This window comes from Paramormyrops kingsleyae, chromosome 17 (assembly GCF_048594095.1).
Source record: "Paramormyrops kingsleyae isolate MSU_618 chromosome 17, PKINGS_0.4, whole genome shotgun sequence".
Lineage (NCBI taxonomy): Eukaryota > Metazoa > Chordata > Actinopteri > Osteoglossiformes > Mormyridae > Paramormyrops > Paramormyrops kingsleyae.
The window spans coordinates 2,344,916-2,365,521 of NC_132813.1; the positions used below are offsets into that span (position 1 = coordinate 2,344,916).

General features: G+C 47.9%; 4 protein-coding genes across 11 annotated transcripts in view; 1 reads left to right on the forward strand and 3 right to left on the reverse strand.

Annotated features, from left to right (window-relative positions):
* pak1 (p21 protein (Cdc42/Rac)-activated kinase 1) overlaps positions 1–2,628 on the reverse strand; it is a 26,418-nt gene extending 23,790 nt beyond the window's left edge. Inside the window, exon 1 of one of the 3 annotated variants that reach the window (XM_023792617.2) lies at positions 2,525–2,628. The gene's annotated coding sequence lies outside the window, so the exon portion shown is untranslated. The other 2 variants (XM_023792618.2, XM_023792616.2) reach the window with 2 other exon arrangements.
* On the forward strand, positions 2,203–4,596 carry aqp11 (aquaporin 11). Its single transcript, XM_023792623.2, has 3 exons — positions 2,203–2,900; positions 3,421–3,537; positions 3,755–4,596. The coding sequence occupies exons 1-3, from the start codon at positions 2,312–2,314 to the stop codon at positions 3,862–3,864; spliced, it is 816 nt and encodes a 271-aa protein (XP_023648391.1). The 5' UTR covers positions 2,203–2,311; the 3' UTR covers positions 3,865–4,596.
* Positions 4,597–6,150: 1,554 nt separating this feature from the next.
* Positions 6,151–9,142, reverse strand: clns1a (chloride channel, nucleotide-sensitive, 1A). Of its 4 annotated transcripts, none has more exons than XM_023792621.2 (7): positions 8,727–9,141; positions 8,031–8,167; positions 7,717–7,845; positions 7,401–7,511; positions 7,083–7,256; positions 6,770–6,833; positions 6,151–6,415 (listed from the first exon to the last, which is right to left on the reverse strand). In XM_023792621.2, coding segments are annotated over exons 1-7 (735 nt in total). In that variant the 5' UTR covers positions 8,846–9,141; the 3' UTR covers positions 6,151–6,414. The 4 variants fall into 4 exon arrangements, with proteins under 4 accessions (XP_023648389.1, XP_023648388.1, XP_072557266.1 ...); XM_023792620.2 differs by having other exon boundaries at positions 6,770–6,836; positions 8,727–9,140; XM_072701165.1 differs by lacking the exon at positions 6,151–6,415 and adding an exon at positions 6,514–6,532 and having other exon boundaries at positions 6,770–6,836.
* Positions 9,143–9,455: 313 nt separating this feature from the next.
* Positions 9,456–20,101, reverse strand: rsf1a (remodeling and spacing factor 1a). Of its 3 annotated transcripts, XR_002835855.2 has the most exons (17): positions 19,903–20,101; positions 18,656–18,747; positions 18,430–18,522; positions 18,046–18,251; positions 17,700–17,845; positions 15,682–17,423; positions 15,366–15,593; positions 15,142–15,246; positions 14,954–15,033; positions 14,706–14,796; positions 14,473–14,576; positions 14,286–14,353; positions 13,927–14,137; positions 13,516–13,781; positions 13,240–13,422; positions 11,800–13,024; positions 9,456–11,650 (listed from the first exon to the last, which is right to left on the reverse strand). XR_002835855.2 is itself a non-coding variant. In XM_023792511.2 (16 exons), exons 1-16 carry the CDS (start codon positions 20,054–20,056, stop codon positions 12,504–12,506), a joined length of 4,254 nt encoding a protein of 1,417 aa, XP_023648279.1. In that variant the 5' UTR covers positions 20,057–20,101; the 3' UTR covers positions 9,456–12,503. The 3 variants fall into 3 exon arrangements, 2 of the variants coding, with proteins under 2 accessions (XP_023648279.1, XP_023648278.1); XM_023792511.2 differs by having other exon boundaries at positions 9,456–13,024; positions 14,742–14,796; XM_023792510.2 differs by having other exon boundaries at positions 9,456–13,024.
* Positions 20,102–20,606: the final 505 nt, after the last annotated feature.

Here is a 20,606-nt window from a genome sequence, read left to right on the forward strand (position 1 = left end):
TTCACATGGTAAGCCTTATGTTATACAGTTAAGGCTCCTGTAGTTAACAGATATACCTATATAGTTGTCTGAACTGGTCACTAGTACAGTGAGAGGAACAGCCATGATCTAAACACAAGCAAGCTTTATTTATATTTATATACTGACTAAATGTGAACCGACTACCAATGGCAACCAACCAGAGGGGAAAATGTAATTTCAAGCGACTAACAAGATACTGTCACTGCATACTGTACACCAGCAAGAGTTGGCGAGAAGACGCAAGGCGTGAAAATGCGCATGAAGTGTGAGGGGGCATCGCCCTAAAAACAAACTTGAAATCGCGATCGGCAGCACCGTGAAATGAATTAACCGCCTGCATTTTCCCACCACTGTTTAATGTTCGCTAAGAATTGGTCCCCCCCCCCTCCCTCCCCTTTTCTCATGCGGCTTCTGTAAGTCTCACACTAAGGCGAGACTAGGCAGACCGCACCGAGCTTGATCGGTACATAAAAACTGAAGGAGGGTGAAAATGGAAAATATGGGAAATCTGACCTGCAGACGCTCGCCGATTCCTTCCCGGTACTGCTGTAGGGAATTCCCGGTGCGATTACCCAGTCCGGCACTCATGCACACGCGTCTGATTCGCTCGGCCGACAGTCCCCTTTCTTCCCCCCCACAAACTTGCCAGTCTCCAGCTATTGTCAGGCACATCCGAACCTGCTACATAGCAACGCCCGCCCACCACGCAATGCACCAGTATGCAACTGGTCAGTCTCAGATCCCACCTTCCAGCAATTGATCTTGTTGCCGGTCCGTCTTTGCCAGAGAAGGCGGATCCCCGGTGCGTAAATGGATGGAGCTTCTGGGTGCCAACCGGGGGTGACGCTCCTGCACTACGTCATTTTCGTGGATTTTTCATATAGGTAACGTGACGTAATGTGAACGGAGATTAGTTAATGGGATGTTATCAATCACACATTTCACAAAGAAATGCAAGTCATATCTGCTTATACTTATGCTACAAAATGGTACATAAAACAATAGCCTACATTTGTGTGCTGGCATATTTGACAAGGAAATGTATACTGAAATTAAAATAATTGATTGAGCTATAACAACAACAACAAAAATAATATATCATTAGCAACAACAAAAAATATTGTTGTTAGTATATTATTGTTATTGCTATTATTATTATTATTATTATTATTATTAGTGTTGTTGTTATGGTTGTTAAAGTTCAGCACCCTTCGCTGGTGGTCTCAGATAGTTTGTCATGTGCCGGGTCGGTGTGTATGCGGGTTTTCGCTGCAACGCCCTAATTAGATTACTAATTAGAGGACTGATTGGCTGAAGAGTCCTCACATCTGGGTTTGAACAGCTGACCTACAGGTTATCCCAAAAACCTGCATACACACCGGTGTTCTATCAAAACATCCTACCGTAGTGCTAATCGATAGCCCTAACCCTAACCCTAAACCTAACCCCCCAAAAACCCCTAAAACCTTACCTTAACACTAACCCTAACCCCTAAAACATAACACTAATCCAAAGACGGTGGAACTGCACATGCGCAGAAAGGCTCGACAGTATGTCTCGATAGGTAGGATATTTTGTCAGAACACCAGCCCTTTGCGGATAAGATTGGCCACCCCTGCTCATGAGTAGGGGCGTTGCTAGAGATTTTGGGCCCCATGAAAGCATATCATATTAGGCCCCCCAGTCCAAACCAATCCAGTTATTTTGCTAATTTTTTAGGGCCCCTGTCACTCAGGGGGGGGTGGTGGTTAGGTTATCCGAGAACCGTTGCCAGGAAGGACAGCATACAAGGGCCCTGGTTGGGATGACATTCCAACACAGCTTAATGTTGCTTATTAGTACGACTACTTTTAGGAACATAACAATGTTGTAGTTTTGACCGGAAGTATTTTTTCCCCTGATATTTATCCAAATTCCCCCAGGTGAGGGATAAGCTCCGCCTACATTGAGAGCCTCCAGTTCGAAATTGAATATCTTAATTACTGACTATATTCATCACGTCATGTAGTAAAAAACTCATCGCACTGGTTATGAAAAAAGCTGAATTTTCATTTTATTGTCTATTTTAGTATTTATATTTTTTCAGGCTATTATTTAGTTCATTTTATTAGTTTGCTTGGTATTTCTGATTGGGGCAATAAATCGTGGTACATCGGAAGCCCCGCAAACCTCTCACCGCCTGAACTGCGCCCTCTCCTGGCCACAGGAGCAGTACTTCCGCGATGCGGGAAGGGGATATACTGCAGAAGTGCGAACTCCGACGCGGACTGGAGAAGCGCAGCGCACCGGCATGGCTGATCTGTGCGCGTCCCTGGCGCTGCTGACTGCCGTGGTGCTGCTCAGCGAAGCGAGCCGCAGGGCGGCCGCCAAGCTGCTGGCGCACCGTGCCGCCTATGCCGTGGAGGTCATCTCCACGTTTCAGCTCTGCGCCTGCACACAGGAACTGAAGCTCCTCGGCGAGCTGGGCCGGACCGAGCCGCGGATCATGCTTACTCTCACCTACCTCATCTCGGTGGTCCACGCACTGACTTTCAGCGGGGCGATATGCAACCCCTCCGGCGCACTTGAGAGTGTCTACCGGCGCAGCCTGAGCGGCAGCGGCGCCCTGCGGCGGATCGCCTGCCAGTTCCTGGCGGCTGCGGTGGCACGTTCAGCGGCGCCCTATCTATGGGCTCTGGGTCTGTACGACCTGCACGCCCGGCACAGGTCGCTACGATTTCAGTGCCAGAGTCCGATTGACGGCACGTTGCCCACCGCCGCGGCCGTGGAGCTGGGCTGCGCTTTCGCCGTGCAGAGCGCTCTCACGTGCTTCAAGGAGACCGATGTGAAGTACAGGGTCCATATAGTAGCTGCGGTCATCACAACGCTCGTCTATGCAGGTTGGTATATACCGGTTAATACCCGTTAATGAACATGATATTGGTTTAACTTAGTTGTGCTGTGACTGTAACGCTAGTTTTAATGTAGGTCACAAAACACAATTCACCACATCTGTTTATGCCCCGTAGATGTTGCATTTAATTACGGAAAGGATCTCTTAGTGGCTGTGAAAGTGAGAGGTGAAATAGTGTCGCTCATGTTTGTTTGCGAAGCGCAGTCCTCAGATATGTGGGAAACCAGCTGAAATGACAGAGAAACGTTATTTCATGTTGCATATAGCATATAGTCCATTTATTTTCATGGTTATTGTTGGTATAATTTAACTTTTTTGGACTAAACCTGGTTCTATAATCTGGTTTAGAGGAAATATGAGTGGTTACTTAAAGCTATTTTCAGAGTAGATGATGACCCAGCTAAGTTCGAGTTACTATCTTAGTTCTTGAGGCCTGAATGTCATATTTTGTTGTTTGACTGGGGCTGAGGCTCTCTGTGACTCTCCCTGTGTTCGGACTTGTGCAGGTGGTCGCTTCACTGGTGCTGTGTTCAACCCAGCACTAGCTTTCTCCACGCAGTTCGCTTGCGAAGGACACACCTTCATGGAATATTCCATTGTCTACTGGCTGGGACCAATTTTGGGTAAGACTGTGTTTTTGCTGGGCTGCTCATTGGAAAGCTAATAAGTAAATTCTGTCAACAACTGTCCTAAGGGTTTGGTTATAGGTTTAGAGTATAAGGTTTGGGTATAGATCAGCCAGCTTCCCAGGAGGCTGCAAACCCAAACGAAGCATCTGGTGGTGTGTTCATTTTCTGACCAGGAGAAGATTTCACACCTCTGTGTCTTCACCCCCCCCAGGTATGACCTTCTCCGTTCTGCTCTCCGACAAGGTCATTCCGCTCTTGTCTGGAAGAACGTTCCAGAAGGACATGGAGTTTCCTCTGGCTGCGACTAAAAAGTTACAGTGAACGTGCTCGGAGAGTCGGGAATCAGCCAGTAATTCTAGCAATAGTCGAAGACTCTGGGGCAGTTACACTTTCACCACAGCGTGGACAGAGGCTCTAGCTGCAGGAGTAACTCCTGCATTGTGGGTTTAATGAAATCATCAGAGTTGCACAGACGTACACCTATACCATACATCGCCAATATATCTGCACTGTTACACAGTCTACGTGCCAGATCTACTATTCTTGTGTATTCTCCGGCTCAGGTAAAATGACCGATACACATCACAAGGTTCTAGCCATGCAGGAAACGGAGACGCACATGAGCATAATTACTGACTGTGATGGCGAGCCATCGTAGTTTCCCTTCTTTAAGCACAGCACGAATGTCCTTTTTAGGAATACTTAACTTGAAATTAGACTGAGCACAAAAACAAGGGTGAGAACTGTATATGGGAACAATGATAGAATAATGTGTGTGGAAAGTACCTCAGATCTAGCAGATAACGCTGGAAAGGGGTTTAATTGTATTGTCCAAAAGTGTTTTAAATCAGAATTTCTTAATTGATGCTTGTTTAGCGCAATGCTGAGTTTGCATAAATTTGCACAGTACTTTAAAAAGAAGTCAGGCTGGAATGAATCATGTCAGTCTAGCAGCGATTTGTATGAATCACTTGTGTTGTCTGTAACGTGTACAGAGTAACATTCCAAAGCTGACCACCATTCCTGACATTAAACACTAATCTGTGAATGACAGACTGGGCCTGACCAGGGGGTTATTTGGGGATAATCTGCGTACATCCTGGTAAATACTGACCCAAAGGGAGGTGATAAACAGTGCAGTGTTGTACTGTGCCAAGTCCAAGCAGCTCAGCAAAGTAAAAGCCGTATAATAAGTTACTGTGTTTATGCAGAAATCTAAACACACACACCCAACACTTCTGTGATTATGTAGGAATGCTAATTAAGCTTTCTGGGTGTACTGGTGTCCAAAGCAGCAGACATGCTTGAATTTATGGTGAAATTCCCGGATGTGGAAAAGCAGGACACCGTGTTCCTGACCAGTGATAAATATACAGTGGAGGTGGGAGGGAAAAACACGACACGCTCCACGGCAGATGAAAACAGCTGAAGACCAACAGAACTGCACAAGTTAAAAATGGTTTAAAAAAAATGACAGAACTCTGCAAATGTCACCTTTCTGCTCCCTCAATCACCCTCCCCATTCACTGTGTCACTGCTCAGGCCAAAGTACATCCAGCAGAAAAACAGTAATTCAGCTTTTTTTTTTTTTTTAAATCCTGCTCAGTAAAGCAATCTAGCAACAGCTAAACCTCAGGCACTGGGAACCCAGCATCAAGCATCAAGTGAGGGGAACCGAATCAGACTGAACTCACACATACTCAAAAAAGGTTCTTTCAAAGGTCCTGTGATACAGCCGTCCAGACCGCAGATGGAAAGGCTGTGTTTTACGATCCACACAGGCACTGCAGTGTGGGTTGGCCAACTCCCAAATTAAATGGTATTATTCAGTTTTATGGTTTAGTGAATATGCATCTCCTCAGTGATTTATGAATCATTCAACTTCGTGCTGCAGGTTCAAGATCTGTACCCAGAGGTTACTCTGCACACATCACATCACCAGGCCCAGAGGTTACTCTGCACACATCACCAGGCCCAGAGGTTACTCTGCACACATCACCAGGCCCAGAGGTTACTCTGCACACATCACATCACCAGGCCCAGAGGTTACTCTGCACACATCACATCACCAGGCCCAGAGGTTACTCTGCACACATCACATCACCAGGCCCAGAGGTTACTCTGCACACATCACATCACATGTTGTGGGTACCCAGGATGGTGCCTTCAGTGGAGTAGTGATTATCCAGGAAAGAGAATCAGAGCACAGAGAACATACCATATCAAATTCACAATTTCTGCTCTTTCAAGTCTGGTAGGACCATGACACTCCACCATGGTAATGCTGCGATCACACTGGCTCTGCAAATCACTGAACAATGCACACCAGTGCCAAAACAGGGATCCAAATTGGATCCTGACTGGGCAGAAGCCGGGAGAATAAAATTAGGTGCAGGCCTGGGGAAGCCCAGCGAATGGCAGCCAAGACTGGGCTCATCAGTAAGCTAAGAACCGCTCAGCCCATCAGGCGACATCATGCCGCTGCCCTGGCTGTAGCGGAGACACTCATCCAAAGTGACTTAACATAGTATTTATTTACACGGGTGGCTACTCTGCTGGTACACCTGAGCTGGGCATCTTCTGAGATACAGGCAGCAGTCAAATGGATCATAGAAAAACTATGTTTATTGAGCCATCTGTCACAAACACACCGATCAGGTCAGTCTTCAGTTACAGTAAAAAAGAGCAACACCAAGGTAAGAGCTTCCTAATGAAGAACAATGTATTTTGCCATCTCTCTAATTAACCACATACAATTCACAGCTGGCAGTAGGAAAGAAAAAAAAATCAGGTCATCACTGAGACCCCCCCAGGCCCCCATTTTTATTCAGCTGTCCAAGTGCTTCTGTTGGCACAAATGGGTCGGCTCCATCTGCAAGAAGGGAAAGGATTCATTCAGCCAACTGGCAAGCGGAAGGTGCTACAGCAGCCTTGAGGTTTAGGTTTCTCAGCTCAGGCGGATGAGAGAGGCAGCCGATCAGCAAAGCATCTGCAGATCAACAGACCCATTGGTGCCTCTGCTAAATGTGTCAGAGTGTAACTTTGTAAATCAATGTGTTTCTCAACCCCCCCATCCTGCAAATTTTATATATATATATATATATATATATATATATATATATATATATATATATATATATATATATATATATATATATATATTTATATTAAAACATTGCTCATCAATGGATCCCTATTTCAAAGTTATAAAACCTAAAGGTCATACCAGTGATCCACGTCTGCATCCTCAAACTGTCCAGCAACAGTCGAACCTGGATCCACTTCCATTCCTTCTAGGGTGAGCAGAAGACAGCAACCACTCTCAGGTCTGTGCTCTCTAGCTCAACATATTCACCTGACCATCACCAAGCATTCACACGGCAAAGCAAGCCTACGCCCCCTTGTGGTCTAAACAAATAACACCCTCTGAGTAGAGGTTTAAAGAGAGACATCTGCATGCACATAACCTACAAGCATATGGTACATGAGAATGCAATACAAGGGGAAAGAAAAACAGCAAGGTCAGTTCAGAGATGTACCGTCGAAATCCGCTGCGGTGTTGTCGGTCCGCACGCCTGCCATGTGGTACTGCTGTGTGGCCGACGCGGACAGCATGCCCTCCAGCCGGTCCAGCGTGGCTCGGCCCTCGGCAGTCAGCTGGGAAAGGCCCTCCTCGTAGGTGTAGAAGGTTGGCACATCTCCATGGCCTTGCTCTGCAAGAGTGGTGGGCAGGTGAGCGGAGAGGAACAGCGAAACTCCAGAGACCACAGCTCAGCAGAACACAAGGCCAAAATATACAGAGCAAAGGAACAGTCTACTTCCATGGGGTGGGGGTGGGGGAAGGGGCAGAAGCTTACCAGCCTCCTCCACGTCATACTCCTCCCCCTCGAAGTCGTCATCGGAGTCGTCGTCCTCAGGGTCGGGATGCAAGGCCTGACACTCACACATGGCGTTAAACATCGGCTCCACTGGAGCAGGAAGCCGGACACACAGAGGGTCACCTCATTAACCGTCACACGGGGTCACCTCATTTACCGTCACACGGGGTCACCTCATTAACCGTCACACGGGGTCACCTCATTAACCGTCACACGGCACGTTTGCAAGAATAACATGCTCAAGATGAAACGGAAGTGTTAACTTGACTGCCATTTTTTTCCTTTCATGACTCACATGCAGCCTTGTCAGTGGGCACGAAGCGGATTTCTGTGATCGGCCCAGAGTCATCCTCACTGTTGTCATCTTCATCATCATCATCATCATCATCATCATCTTTTTTTTCAGCCTCCATTTCAGCTTCATCTAGAAAACAACCACAACATTACACTCTGCAGCCTATTGACAGACAGTCAAATCCAGCCTGGAGCCTTCTATCCATTCTATCCAGTGTGTGCAGTTTGCAGGCACTGAAGCAAACGCGTCTAGTCACTGGTATCGACATGATGCATAAAACGATAGGAGACACAAGGGTGTCCTGGGAGCCTCACCACTGAGTTTGGCATTGACCATCACATACAAATGCTCCTGTGGATAGGCGCTTAGATCTCTGGAAATGGCGTGCAGGCTAATTGACGGGTACTCCAGGCAGAAACCCATTCCAGATCCGTCAAACCATGACAAGCGACTACAGAAAAAACAAACAGCTTCAATAACCACACAAGCGATTATTATGAACATTTTAAAAGTTATACAGTTAGTGTGTTTGATGAAAGAACACAAAATCATCAACTAGCTAGATATTTCGCTAGATATGAAACGGGGAATGAAGAAATCATAAGTTTGCTGTGAAAGTCATAAGTACTCGACATTCAAAATTACACGTCCCACGTGGAACTTGAACCAGCAACATACAGGTTACAAATCCGTGTTGTTTATTTGTTGCTAATGTTAACATCTACGTAAAACGGGTTAAAATGACGTTGCTGGCTATAACAGTGTCAGTGTCCTTTTAATTACCAAATGTAATGAGTACAAGTCTATTTTTACGACCACGCCATCATAAAATGCTTTACGGCAATTAAACGACGATTTAAAAAAAATGCTGGATAACTGCATTCAATTTAAAAAGATGCTGGATAACTGCATTCAATAGCACAGATCACTAACACAGTATAAATAACACATAGATGTTATACACAAACACACATATTCCAGTATCAGGGTCGGTCTCTCGCGTCACTTACGTCTCGGCGACGTAGAGCGTCCCTGAGCCCAGCGCCCTCCCGTCCAGCACAGCCGCCGTCTCGGCCTGTTGGTGCCGGACACCCTCCGTCGGAGGCGGTACGTTTTTCAGCAGCACCATAGCACTCAGACGACTCCCCAGCCGCGAAAACACAAGGACGGGACGGGACGGGACAGCGACCTGCTTGGCTTCACAAACCCGAGTGGCCGCGTACCGACCAGGCGGTTCCCCCAACGTCGGGCCGCCCCTTAAGCAGGGCTGTGCGCTCGGCAGCGGTACTATTCCTCCACCTCTTTCTCTTTCAGGGTTAAACTTGCCTCCGCTTGCCGTTAGTTTAAAATACCCGTAAGGCGCGAGCTCCACCGGATACCGTTATGATGACCGCCACGAGCTGGAAGCATTTCGTTAAAAGCTTGAGAATGACATATCGTACCGCCCTCTGCCGACGCGGAGGTATAATGGCTGCGCGGAGAGCCAGGGGGAAGGGGGCGGGGTAAGTGGCTTTAATTCATATTTAAGACTTCGACTTTGCCTCTTTGATTTGGCTACATATTTAATCTCACAAAGTGAGCATAACTAGGATTCGGTGTATATCACTAACAAAGTCTGCACAGTTATTTTCTGTGCTCAAAATGTTACAGTAGTATTAAATTCACAGTGCACACGTATGTTGAAGTTAAATAGTTACAAAACCCAACTTGACAGGAAGGCGGCGTGATTCTGTAGAAGGTCATATTTTAAATTTTCTTTATTATGACAAAATGTACAAGTCTTTTGTCCATATGAAAGAAATTTCAGCAGGTTTAACAAATTGTTCTCGTAGAAGTGCACGGGGATACGGACAGCAGTGGTGGTCTAAGTTCACGTTCGTCACAGAGTTTGACTTTAATGTAACAGCATTACACAGACAAACAAATGGGCTTTGCTCGCTTAAAGCATCCAACACACCGAGATTTATACAAAAACAATGTATGTTTTTTAAGCTCACTTTGCTCAGGAAAATTAAGTACAAAATAGGAAAATTGAAACTGAAGGATGTAGCACAGGTAAGTCTGCAGAAATTGCATAAGTGTGACCTCGTTCATGCACTATGTTTTCTTAGTTAATCTGGGGGACACAGGGCAATCTGGGAGAAAGCCAGCACTCCCTCCCAGCAGAGCTAAACGACACTGCTGCACAGTGCTCTCACACCAACATGGAGCTCAGGTCAGACTCTGTTAATCCACCTGACGGCAGAAGCCGTTCTCCCGAGTGCGTATTGGCTGGACCTCCATACATCAGTGTTTCTAAGCTACTGTCACTGTACAACATGATATGGGCCACAGCAGAGTTCCCAAGCCTCGGTGTTGCCCCCCCGCCTCCCCGGCGACAAGCTAAGCGAGTCGTTTTGGTCCCACCTACAGTGCAGCACAGGCTGCAGGGCAGGATGGGTTGGGACTGTGGGGCTTCGATCCTGCAAACACTCGGGCAGAGGTACGTACTGTCTGTAGTACGTGCACCATGCCGCTTTGTAGTTTGTTACAAAAAAATTGTGCAAATATCATAGCTAACTACAAAACCTTATTAACAGCCGCAATCACAAAGAATTGCTAATATATATTTCGATTATTTAAAAGCATCTAAATATGTTACATCGTAAACTACAAATATACACACAATGTAGATAGATGTTAGGTTTATTTCCACTGTTTAACGTACAGACTCTACTGCAGATCGGGATGAGGGTGGTATGGGGGAGCTTCATCTCCCTCAACGCTGACACCTACTGGCACCATCAGGACATGACAGAGGAAGAGGCCTTCCATGCACACCTGCCAGGTTTCAATTAACATTCCACGTGGCCCCTGCACCAGCATGTCTGCCATAGCAACTGCAAGAGCTACTCGGGGGGGGATAGTAAAGGTTTAGGAAATTAATTCACAACGTTGAAGTTTGAAAGCAGAGGGTCCTGGGTCGTGTCCGCATGCCACTTTCCAGAACTGGACCCGTCCATTCATGCTTCTTCCTGTGGACACTCTTTGGTCCCTGTCCTTAGCTGAAAAGTGACGCCTGCCTGAACCGCATCACTGTCTCTCTCCTGCACATTCGCCCTTCATCTCGAACCGGCGCGGCTTTGCTCACACAGCCAGATCCTGGCTGACCTAACAACAGGGCAGCTCCGTGTTTTTGTGGAGCCAGAACTTTCGCTTTCCGAACAGGATGCCAAATTTCACATCAGACGTGATAGCGTTTATAAAACAGGAGAGAACAATTAAAATACACATTTGAAAAATCAGGAACACAGAACAAATAAGAAGGTATCGTTCAGTTGAGCTCAAGAAATAAATGTTATTTCAAAGAGAAAGTTGATTCTACTGACCATATTACCCCTTAGGCCTAACAATGCCCAAAATTGCTTTTTCTTCAAGAAGTGTAACTAGATCAGCACGGACAACAGGTCAGACCTTCAGTCGATCCTCATCACGCCTGGAGTGGTTCACCTTCCCAAAGCTTCTTTCTCATCCTTCCACAGATGGCAGTACACCGTCCTTTCACTAAAGAGTTTGGGCCAAAGCTGCTTAATAGAATAAACGCAAAATCAAACTGTCGATCCATTTGGGAAACACAATTCATTGTGATGTGCACTAGTGCAATGAAAGTGCTGACAATAAACGAGGAACTGCCGCACCTGGGAAGGATTCATGAAAATATATGCCTGCCTGGTGTCAAGACACACCTAGACGTTTGTTTTAATCACATTAGTTTATGCATGGGTGACATATTCATGATGTTATTGGAAACACAAAGGACACCGGAGATGGTCACCAATCACTGCCTATGGACAGCTCAGTTCAAACTCAGCTTTTCTCAGGTACCATTTCAAGGCAAATTCTCAAATGACCCCCTCCGACTGGAGCAGGGGTCTCCAACTCCGGTCCCGGAGAGCTACCGTCCAGTAGGTTTTCTATCCTTCCCGGCTTCTGAGGAGCCACACCTGTTCTCAGGTAAATACCAGGAGCAGGTGTGGCTCATCAGAAGCCAAGTGGGACAGAAAACCTACTGGAGAGTAGCTCTCCAGGACCAGAGCTGGAGACCCCTGGACTGGAGCATCTGCTAACGTCCAGAAATCCAAGGAAAAAGTGTCAAACTGTCTCTAAACGTTTCTGCAGGGAAGCGATGCCCTGGGGATATATACACGTTTATTGTTGACGGCCTCGGTGTTTGCGTTAAGGGAGGGGTCCAGAGGTGTCCCATCCATCTTTGTGAGGTGTCCCATCCCTTGTTCAGAATGATGATACACATGTGGGGTCTGCCAAGGGAACCACCCTCCCAGCACTGCTCTCTTCTGGAGCAATGGAATGCAGCCTTAAACGTCCCAGAACCATCCCAGACATTTTTTTTTTGTTTTTTACTGGTCCTCTTTTATATAAAACGTATAAATTCTACAGTCCGCCTACCCCTTACCAGGACCAACAGACACATACAGTTAGACGTGAGCCTAAAACACAATGTCAGCTTGGGTGACAGGAATACTAACGTTCCTCTGAAGAATTGTAGATCTTAGAAGATCTTTGAGTCTGTGGACTCTGAGGCAGGCCGCTGTATGTGTGTGTGTGTGTGTGTGTGTGTGTGTGTGTGTGTGTGTGTGCGTGTGTGTGTGCGTGTGTGTGTGTGTGTGCGTGCGAGTTGGAGGGACCTGGAGGCCTTACTAATGCCATCCCTTCTTGCTGCCGTTGGGCGGTTTCATCAGCTGGTAGAAGGCAGGGAAAAAAAATAAACCTGAACATGAGCAGAACATCTAGAGTTGTCCGCTGTTACACACGTAGTCCACAAGGTCAGTGACCCCCAGGAGGTCATCCTCTTCCTCCTCCTGGGACCCTGCGCCATTAGAAACCGCTGTCCCGCTATTCTTCGGCCCTGTCCTCGCGCCCTGCCGAGCTGCTGCCTGTCCATTGGTGGGAGCCGCCCCTAACTTTCCTTTCTTATCCCCCCCCTCACCCCCACTGGCTGTCCTGGGGGCCCTCTTTGTGCCATCACTTTGCACCGCAGAGGCAGTCATCTTCTCCTCTTCCTCATCCTCCTCATCAGTCTCGATGCGGTTCAGTCTCTTACGAACGGGCCGCTCCTCCTCCTCAGACCCTTCAGAGTCATCCTCCTCGTCTTCCTCCGAGGCCCTCCGTCGTTTCAGCGTCCTCGGCCTGCGCTGCTTTCTGGATTCTTCCTCAGAGGAATCGTCCTTCATCACCGCCGCCTTCTTCTTCTTTGACATCCTGCTGTCACTGTCGCCGTCGTCCGACAGCTTGTTGAAGCGGAGGTCTCCTGAAATGTAGAGACAGGGGTGTCAGATGCATATGTGCCGTGGGTGGGGGGACGGCAGCAGACGGCACATTTACGTGGGGCACTGAGGTTTGGGGGCCAACAGACATTCACTAGACTTGGGGTGCGAGGCGCCTTGAAACGACTTCAGTGAGGCCCCAGAAACTACAAAGGCACCTGGATGCCAGACTGACCCCCACTTGGGCGGGAGAACAGACCTTCGCTGTCAGAGCTGGACAGACGGCGCCGGTGGACTTTGGGCCGGTCCCGGTTGGTGGGGGCCTGTGACCCCTCGCTGTCCGATGTCTCGCAGTAGTTGACCTGCCTCTGGTGGCTCCGGCGGGACCGTCGTCTCCTCAGGTCCAGGGTGTCTTCACTCAGGTCAGCCGAGTCCTCGCTCACTGTGTAGATTAATGTTAGACACTTTATAAGTCTGTAAATACTAGGATAACAACAAATGTGTACATGAATATCCAAAATTCCTGCCATCTTACAAATTTCCTCCTCCTCTTCCTCCTCCTCTTCCTCATTCGTATCCTCTTCCTCCTCCTCGGAGGAGGACGCTGCCCGTTTCCATGGGAGCGGCCTCCTTCCCCACCTCCTGCCACCTCTCTTCTTCGTCTGTGACGGCCGTATCCGTGGCCTGTGTCCGGCGCTGCCGTAGTCGCTGCCGAAGTCGCTGTCTTCGTTGGAGCGGATCTCCGCGTCGCTCTCGCCATCGTCCTCCGACACCAACACCTCATCCTCGTTGGAGCTGGCTCTGCGACAGGGACAGGGAGAAGTGACACGGTGACCATGGGGGTGACAACATCATCCCTATGGACAGACGAGTTGAATTAAAGTAAAGCACTGAGGGCAGGGAGACGGGGGCCACCGGGGGGGCTGCAGACAGAAGCCTGCCTCACCTGCTGCTCAGGCAGAACTCATCCTCACTCTCCTCCTCCTGCACTGTGCTGTCACTGTCCAGGTCGTTGATACCCCTCCGTTTCCTTCCCCGCTGTATCACGGCTGGTCTGACGGGCCGCCGGTTCTCCTTACCCTCCTCCTGCAGGGTGACAGAGCTGTCCCTGCCCTGGTGGCCTGTGATGTTGGCCATGTCCTTGCCCCGACCAGAACCTGTGGGAGGAGCCACAGTCCTGCAGTATGACCCTGACATGCCTCCGTGACATAGTGTTTAACACAGAAGAGAAGCACCATTATTGTCATAAATATCATTATAGAACTTCTCCTTTTTAAACGAAGTGGCATAATTCATAATTCTCACCTCCGCCTTCTGCTTCCATTACGTCCTCCTCGATGGCTTCATCTATAGCTTCATCAAACTCATCAAACCTAGAGCCAAAGACAGGGTACCGTCAGACCAGCCAGGGGATAGCCTAAGTGAAGCTGCCCCCCCTCGCACTCCCACAGCCCAAACCACCCACCACCCTCCCCATAGCCCCACCGCTGACCTGTAGCTAATACACTTCTTTGTTCTTGTAGATCTCCTCCCCATACTCCTGCTCTTTTTGGCGTCTTTTTTCGTTTCTTGGTTTTTCTTGTCTGTTTCAGCCTCCTGTTGGAAAGGCGAGAGGTCAATGGTGAAAAACAAATCGATCCTCGTTAGACGCCACACTGTGACTAAAGAGACAAAGACTGACGTAAGTGACCTGGCAAAGTTGCGGAATGTCAACCTTCAACTGACCTGAGGGATGTTCACATCCATGTCCGCTGTACTTACGGGAGGAGGAATGATGTTCTCAACACTGATCCCCACATAAACCAGACGTTCTCGCCTGGCGACACGGCAAGTCAAAGACAGCAGGTAAGATAAGAGGAAGGTAACTTGCAACCACGACATCCTGTTATCAGTGTCTGACATCACGACCTCATATATGACAAATGTGCGCTAAAACTGTCCAGCCATGTGCCTTCCCTGGGGTGGCGTCTCACCGTCGTTCTGCCCGTTCACGCTTCTTCAGGGCCGCGTCCAGATTCTGCAGCTGGTCCTCCAGTTTCTCGCACAGAAATTTCTGGAGGAGGCCGAGGAACACAGACGACTCTCAGAATATTCTGACAAGCACGAACCTGGGACGTCAATCCTGCCTTTTTTTTTAACCCTGGAGTGCGGCGATACTTACATGCTGGCATGGTGGGCAGAACCACTCTCCATTCGGGATGATCATGAGCGGAGGCCGCAGGCAGGCAGTGTGGTACCCGCTGTCGCATGAGTCACACAGCAAGATCTATGGCACACCGTACATGAAAGTATCGTAACTAGCTGGTTAACAATCCATCTCGTTAACATCACCTATTTAGTATTGCACAATCAGGGGTCGCGAACACATACCCCACAGGCACTCACCAGTTCAGGATGGTTCGGCAGGCCACAGTGTTTACATGGGTCATCATTGGGGGTCTCGTCCGATTTTGAGTCGGAGGCACTCCGGACCTTGCCCTTCTCCACTGTGTAGTCCTCGTCGCTGTCATCATCCTCACTCTCTTCTTCCTCCTCCTCCTCGCTGGATCCCTTCGTCCTGCGTAAGTTAATGCGGGTGCTTGACCGCCTGGCGCCATGGTGCCGTCGCTTCCCCTGAAGTAACAAAACTGTTGGGTGAGCCTGAAATCCTGCCCCCCATGCCAGCACCTGCCCCCCCAGCATAATAAACAGTAAATAATACCTTTGCCAGTTTTGTCTTTGTCTGGCTGTCCTGGTTACATTTTCTTGAGTTCTCCCGTTGCTTCTTCTGTGTAGGTTTTGATTCCTCATCTTCATCCTCTTCTTCGTGGACCAATGCAGATGCCTGCTTCTTCTCCTGCTTCATGTCTTGAATTTCTGCCAGCTTAGCGGTAGGGCGACATATCCTAGGGGACCTTCTCAGACACCTCCTGTCCATGACCTGGCTGTCTGAGTCCATCTTCTTCTCCTCCTGCTGATAGGCCAGCTTCCTCCGATGTGCAGGAATCTTGATCTTTAGCCGTATGCCCTCCTTTTGGATTTCCGATGATACCTCTTCATCTTCGTTTCCTTCCTTAGTTACCGGGTCAGGGTCTTGCTGGGGGGTCAATGTTCCAGATTCATCCACCACCTTGCTCATTTCTTGTGAATCCATTTTCTCAATCTTTTCCTCCTTGTTCTCTTGCTCATTCCCAACCCTTTTGCTCTCCTTCCCGTTTTTCCCAGACGAGCATTTCCTTGATTTACTCTCCTTCTCTTCATCACCTGCAATCTTGCGACCCTCTTTACTCTTGGCAGCTACCATCTTGACTTTTCCTTCGGCAGCCTCTCGCTTAACAGGCCTAGATTCTGTACTGGATGCTCCTTTGAGTTTAGTTCCATTCTTATCTGATCCATTGGAAGACTCCTGTTTGTCTTTTTGCAGGGTGCCTACCTCAGTCTTCTTGGACAAACTCTGGGCTGTTGTCATGCTCATCTCACGGTTTCCTACTGGGTGGGTAGAGTCCTGAGTAATGGGGACTTTCTGCCCCTCTTCAGAGGAGGCTCTTGATTTTTTCTCATCCACCACTTCAGCTGAAGAGATGCATTCTTTTTTCCCCACGACTATGATCTTCCTATCCAATTCAGACAGTTTCATTCTCTTGGGCTCAACGGGCTTATCTTCCTCATTCCTCATCATCATATTCAGTGCAGTTTTCACACCATCTCCCACAAGTCCGTTTTTTTTTTCTTTGCCAGCAATGCCACCCTGCTCCGTGTTCACGCTTGAGGTCCTCTTGCCTGCTGGACCTTCCGTGAAGTGGTCGTTGATTCTGCTGCCGTCGTGAGCTTCCTTGGATTTCTGTGACTCCCCGTTGACAAGGCTGCCTCTAGCCTCCTTTTCCATGCCTCCCAATATGCTAGGTTGCGCTCTACTCTTCTCTCCAGCTTTCTCTGCCTCGTTCCTCAGTAGTTCCTTTGCGGGAGCAACTGACGGGTTACGGACAATGATACTAGAGCCATTGTCAAAGTCTTCTCTCAGTTTGAGCTCCCTCTTCTTTAATGGGATTTTGGCCTGCTGATCATTTTTGATGGCTCTTTCAACCTCCTCTGGTGTCTTCTCCCTCATTTCCTCCTGGGTCTTCAGCCTGGCCGGACCCTCAGTAGCCAGTAATATTTTGCTCTTGATGTTGTCCAGCTCTTTTGGTTCTTCTTTGATGACAGCAGTGATAGTTCTGACCTTGTTGTCTATAACTGGCTTTTCCAACTTAACTGCTGACTCCACAGTCACTCTATTCTCTTTATTCTCCAGCAGTGCTGGTTTGATCTCCTGCATGAAACATTTTCTGTCTCTTGTTCCAGAGGATCCATCCTTATCTGAACGTTTTGTGGAGGAAGAACATAAGCTGTCCTTGACCAAAGCACTGCCATCATCTTCTGAAGGTTCTTCGGGTTTCATAGACTTTTTTAGAATTCCAGATTGGTCTAAGAGGCAAACAAGATATGTTAACACCTTCAGCAAACTAAAAAAAAGTCTAAATTATGACTACAACATTACTGTATACTTTTAATTCCTGTGAAAGAGGGTAAAGCAGAAAGTCAGAACACCAACAAAGGTAAAAATCATACAGCATATTCCCAGATGACTACAACTACTACAGTGGTTTTAGTTGGAGATTAAAACACATTTAGAAGAAACGGATGGTGAGAGTACAAGGAGACTCTCAGAAGGTGTGCAAGTTGAAGAGGAGCTGTGTGCACCTTCTGGCACCTCCTTCTTGACATCCTCATCCTTCTGATGTGGGCTGGTGCCAGTCAAGTCCTCCAGCATATCCTTCTTGGTCAGCAGCGCTGGGTCGATCTGGGCCTTCAGGAGCTCCAGGATCTCAGCCAGTTCGTCTCTCGTTCTGGAGCACAAATGAAGTTGGTCAAAATAGCTGTAAAATTCGCAAAACACCCATTTACTGAGGAGGCATTTTAATGTCTCCCAGTAGCAACAGAGAGGAAGAGAACTTAAAGGCCACAGAGAAAATCAAAACAAGTGACTATATCAAGAATTAAAAACACAGAGTCTGGTGACACGGATGCCATTGCTTTCACAACACACCTGACAATGCACCTCCAGGAGGATCCGTCCAGGTCATCCTGCTCCTCCACATAGATCCTCACATTGTGATCCTGGTCCAGCTGGAACCAGTACATCAGGCCATCCTTATCTCGGCCTATGGGCTGAATTCGCATTTGATCTGGATCCTCCTCGTTGACGACCGTTTTGAACTTGAGGTTGTCATCAAACTGGCACTCACACAAGTACTGGGAAGAGACCGGTCATGCTAAGGGTCACATAAGAAGCACTTAAACACATGCATTCAATACCGAAACATTACACTCCTAGCACATTGTGAGTGTTAACTGGGATTACAAGATACACCAAACACCAGGTTTGATCTAAGAGAATGAGAGGGAAAATCACAGAGGCTGCTGGTCATACCTTGAGGATTCCTGCTTTGCTCTCCATGGACATCTCCATATACCCCTTCTTCTCCAGCTCCCAAGCCCATGTGGTGTTGAAGTCCTGACACATCTAGGTGGAACAAAAGGCAGTGTCAATCAAATATCTTCTGGTCCCCCTGTTAATTGTACCAGTCTTTCCCAACCCGTTTCTCAGGGACCCCCAAGCGGTCCACGTTTTCGCTCCCTCCCAGCTCCCAAGTCACCTTGATCAAATACTTTTCCCATCTGTCAGCAGATACGGATTTGCCGATCTTCCTCATCAGCTTCACGTGAAGCTCAACCAAAAGCTTGGGAACTGAAGAGACAAAGACGAAGAAGAGGATGCGAGAAACTGTTCACACAAGGACACCCCATAACACATGTCACACCATGGGGAGAGAGAGATGGTTCTTTCATACTTCAGACGGGAGGGAAAAAAAACTATCCCTTCAACAACAAAAGTATTGCTAAATTTCCAAAAAACATTCCCATGAAGTAACACAATTCTTCTCCGATACCACAAACTGAAATTTTTACAATAAAACACACACACATACAGAACTGCAATAATGAGTCAGTTCACGGTCAGGTACTTTGTAGCATGGCAAGCATTTACTGCCTGTAAATAAACAAGCTCTGTGATTAAGGTGTTCGTATTAAGGCAACTTTGATCTCAGGTTACATTAACAAAATAAAAAGAGATTAAATAATGAATGCAGTGATGTAGTGTATATAATAACAGCAACAACAGCAGGAATAAGAATAAAGAGGAGAAAAATTATCCCCATCATTACCCTCACATTTACATTATTCAGCCTGTATGACAGAAAATACCAGTAACATTATGCGCGACCCTTGCGGGGGGCTGTTTCAACCGCTGCGCTGTGCGCATGCGTGCACTAAGCAACGCACTAGCTGGCAGGAATATGGTCAAACTGCACAGACCCCGAGAGCATTTTCGAGCGCATTTCCAGCACGTCTCCTAGCGGCAGCGCCCCCAGTCAGGAGGAGCCTATACTGCGCTCACAACAACAACAACAAGCTCATCATCATCATCATAAAGAGCAACAACAACAAAGCACGGCCAGCCGGTTCCGCCGTCCCGGCGCAGTTTGAGCAGGGGCTAACCGAGAGCGCAGCACGCCGACTGGAAAATCAGCCACGGCACGGCGGCTCGGCGCAACTACAGTGACAAATTACAGGAAAGCGCATGGCGTCAGCGGCGCAGGGGACGGCTCGATAGCACGAATGAGTGAAATAACACTCGTGTTTTACAAAACAGGTCAATCACAAACAGACAAGGAAAATACGGGGCAAGCCCTCCAACAGCCACCCAGTAACGCGGCTGCTAATGTCCGCTTCGCGGGACTAGCTAGGGAGACGTGGGGTGAGGATGATGGTGGTAGTGGTGATGATGATGGAGAGACCCCGCTCCCTCCGCACACCGCGGCTCAGCCCCCGCGCCCCGTACCCGTTGCCGTATCTTGCAGATATCGCTCCATCTGTGGAAAGGTCAGCTCTGGCAGGTCCAGTGCGGGCCCGTACCGCTCCAGGAAAGAGCAGACCACGGCGAAGCTCGGGCACAAACCGGGGCAAGAACTCGCCGCTGCCGCCGGAGCAGCCATGTTTTTTTTTTCTTTTTTTTCCAACGGGCGGGGGGAGAGCAGAGGAGACAGAGCTTGGAGGACTGAGGGCTTCCCACAATACCACGCGCGAGTATGACGTCATTAAAGCGCTGGGAACGTGGAAGGTTTGACAGGGTGGGCGTGAGGTTCACCTGTCATTAGAAGTATGAACACCGAGGCAATATTCTGTGAAATAGTCACATAATGCAGGAGAGCAGAGCAAATATATCAGCAGCACTGTCTGGCCATCTAGGGTTTTCCGTCTAACTCAAATACAGGTGATACATATCAACATGAATGTTTTTGCAGTGACGTTAAAATTAGACCGTTTAGTAAGCCCAAAAGGCTAGCTCTCAGTGTTATTTTGTATAGGATATTTTAGAAAATGAAATGTTTAGCCATCGTGAAAGAAATTCATTGTTCGTGAACTTTTATTTATTTATATAATTCGGAACGACGACAGATAAATCCTCAGCTTGAATGTCACATTAATGTGCCTGTACCACTACAAACATCTACGCCCTTTTAATAAATATATAATACATAGAAA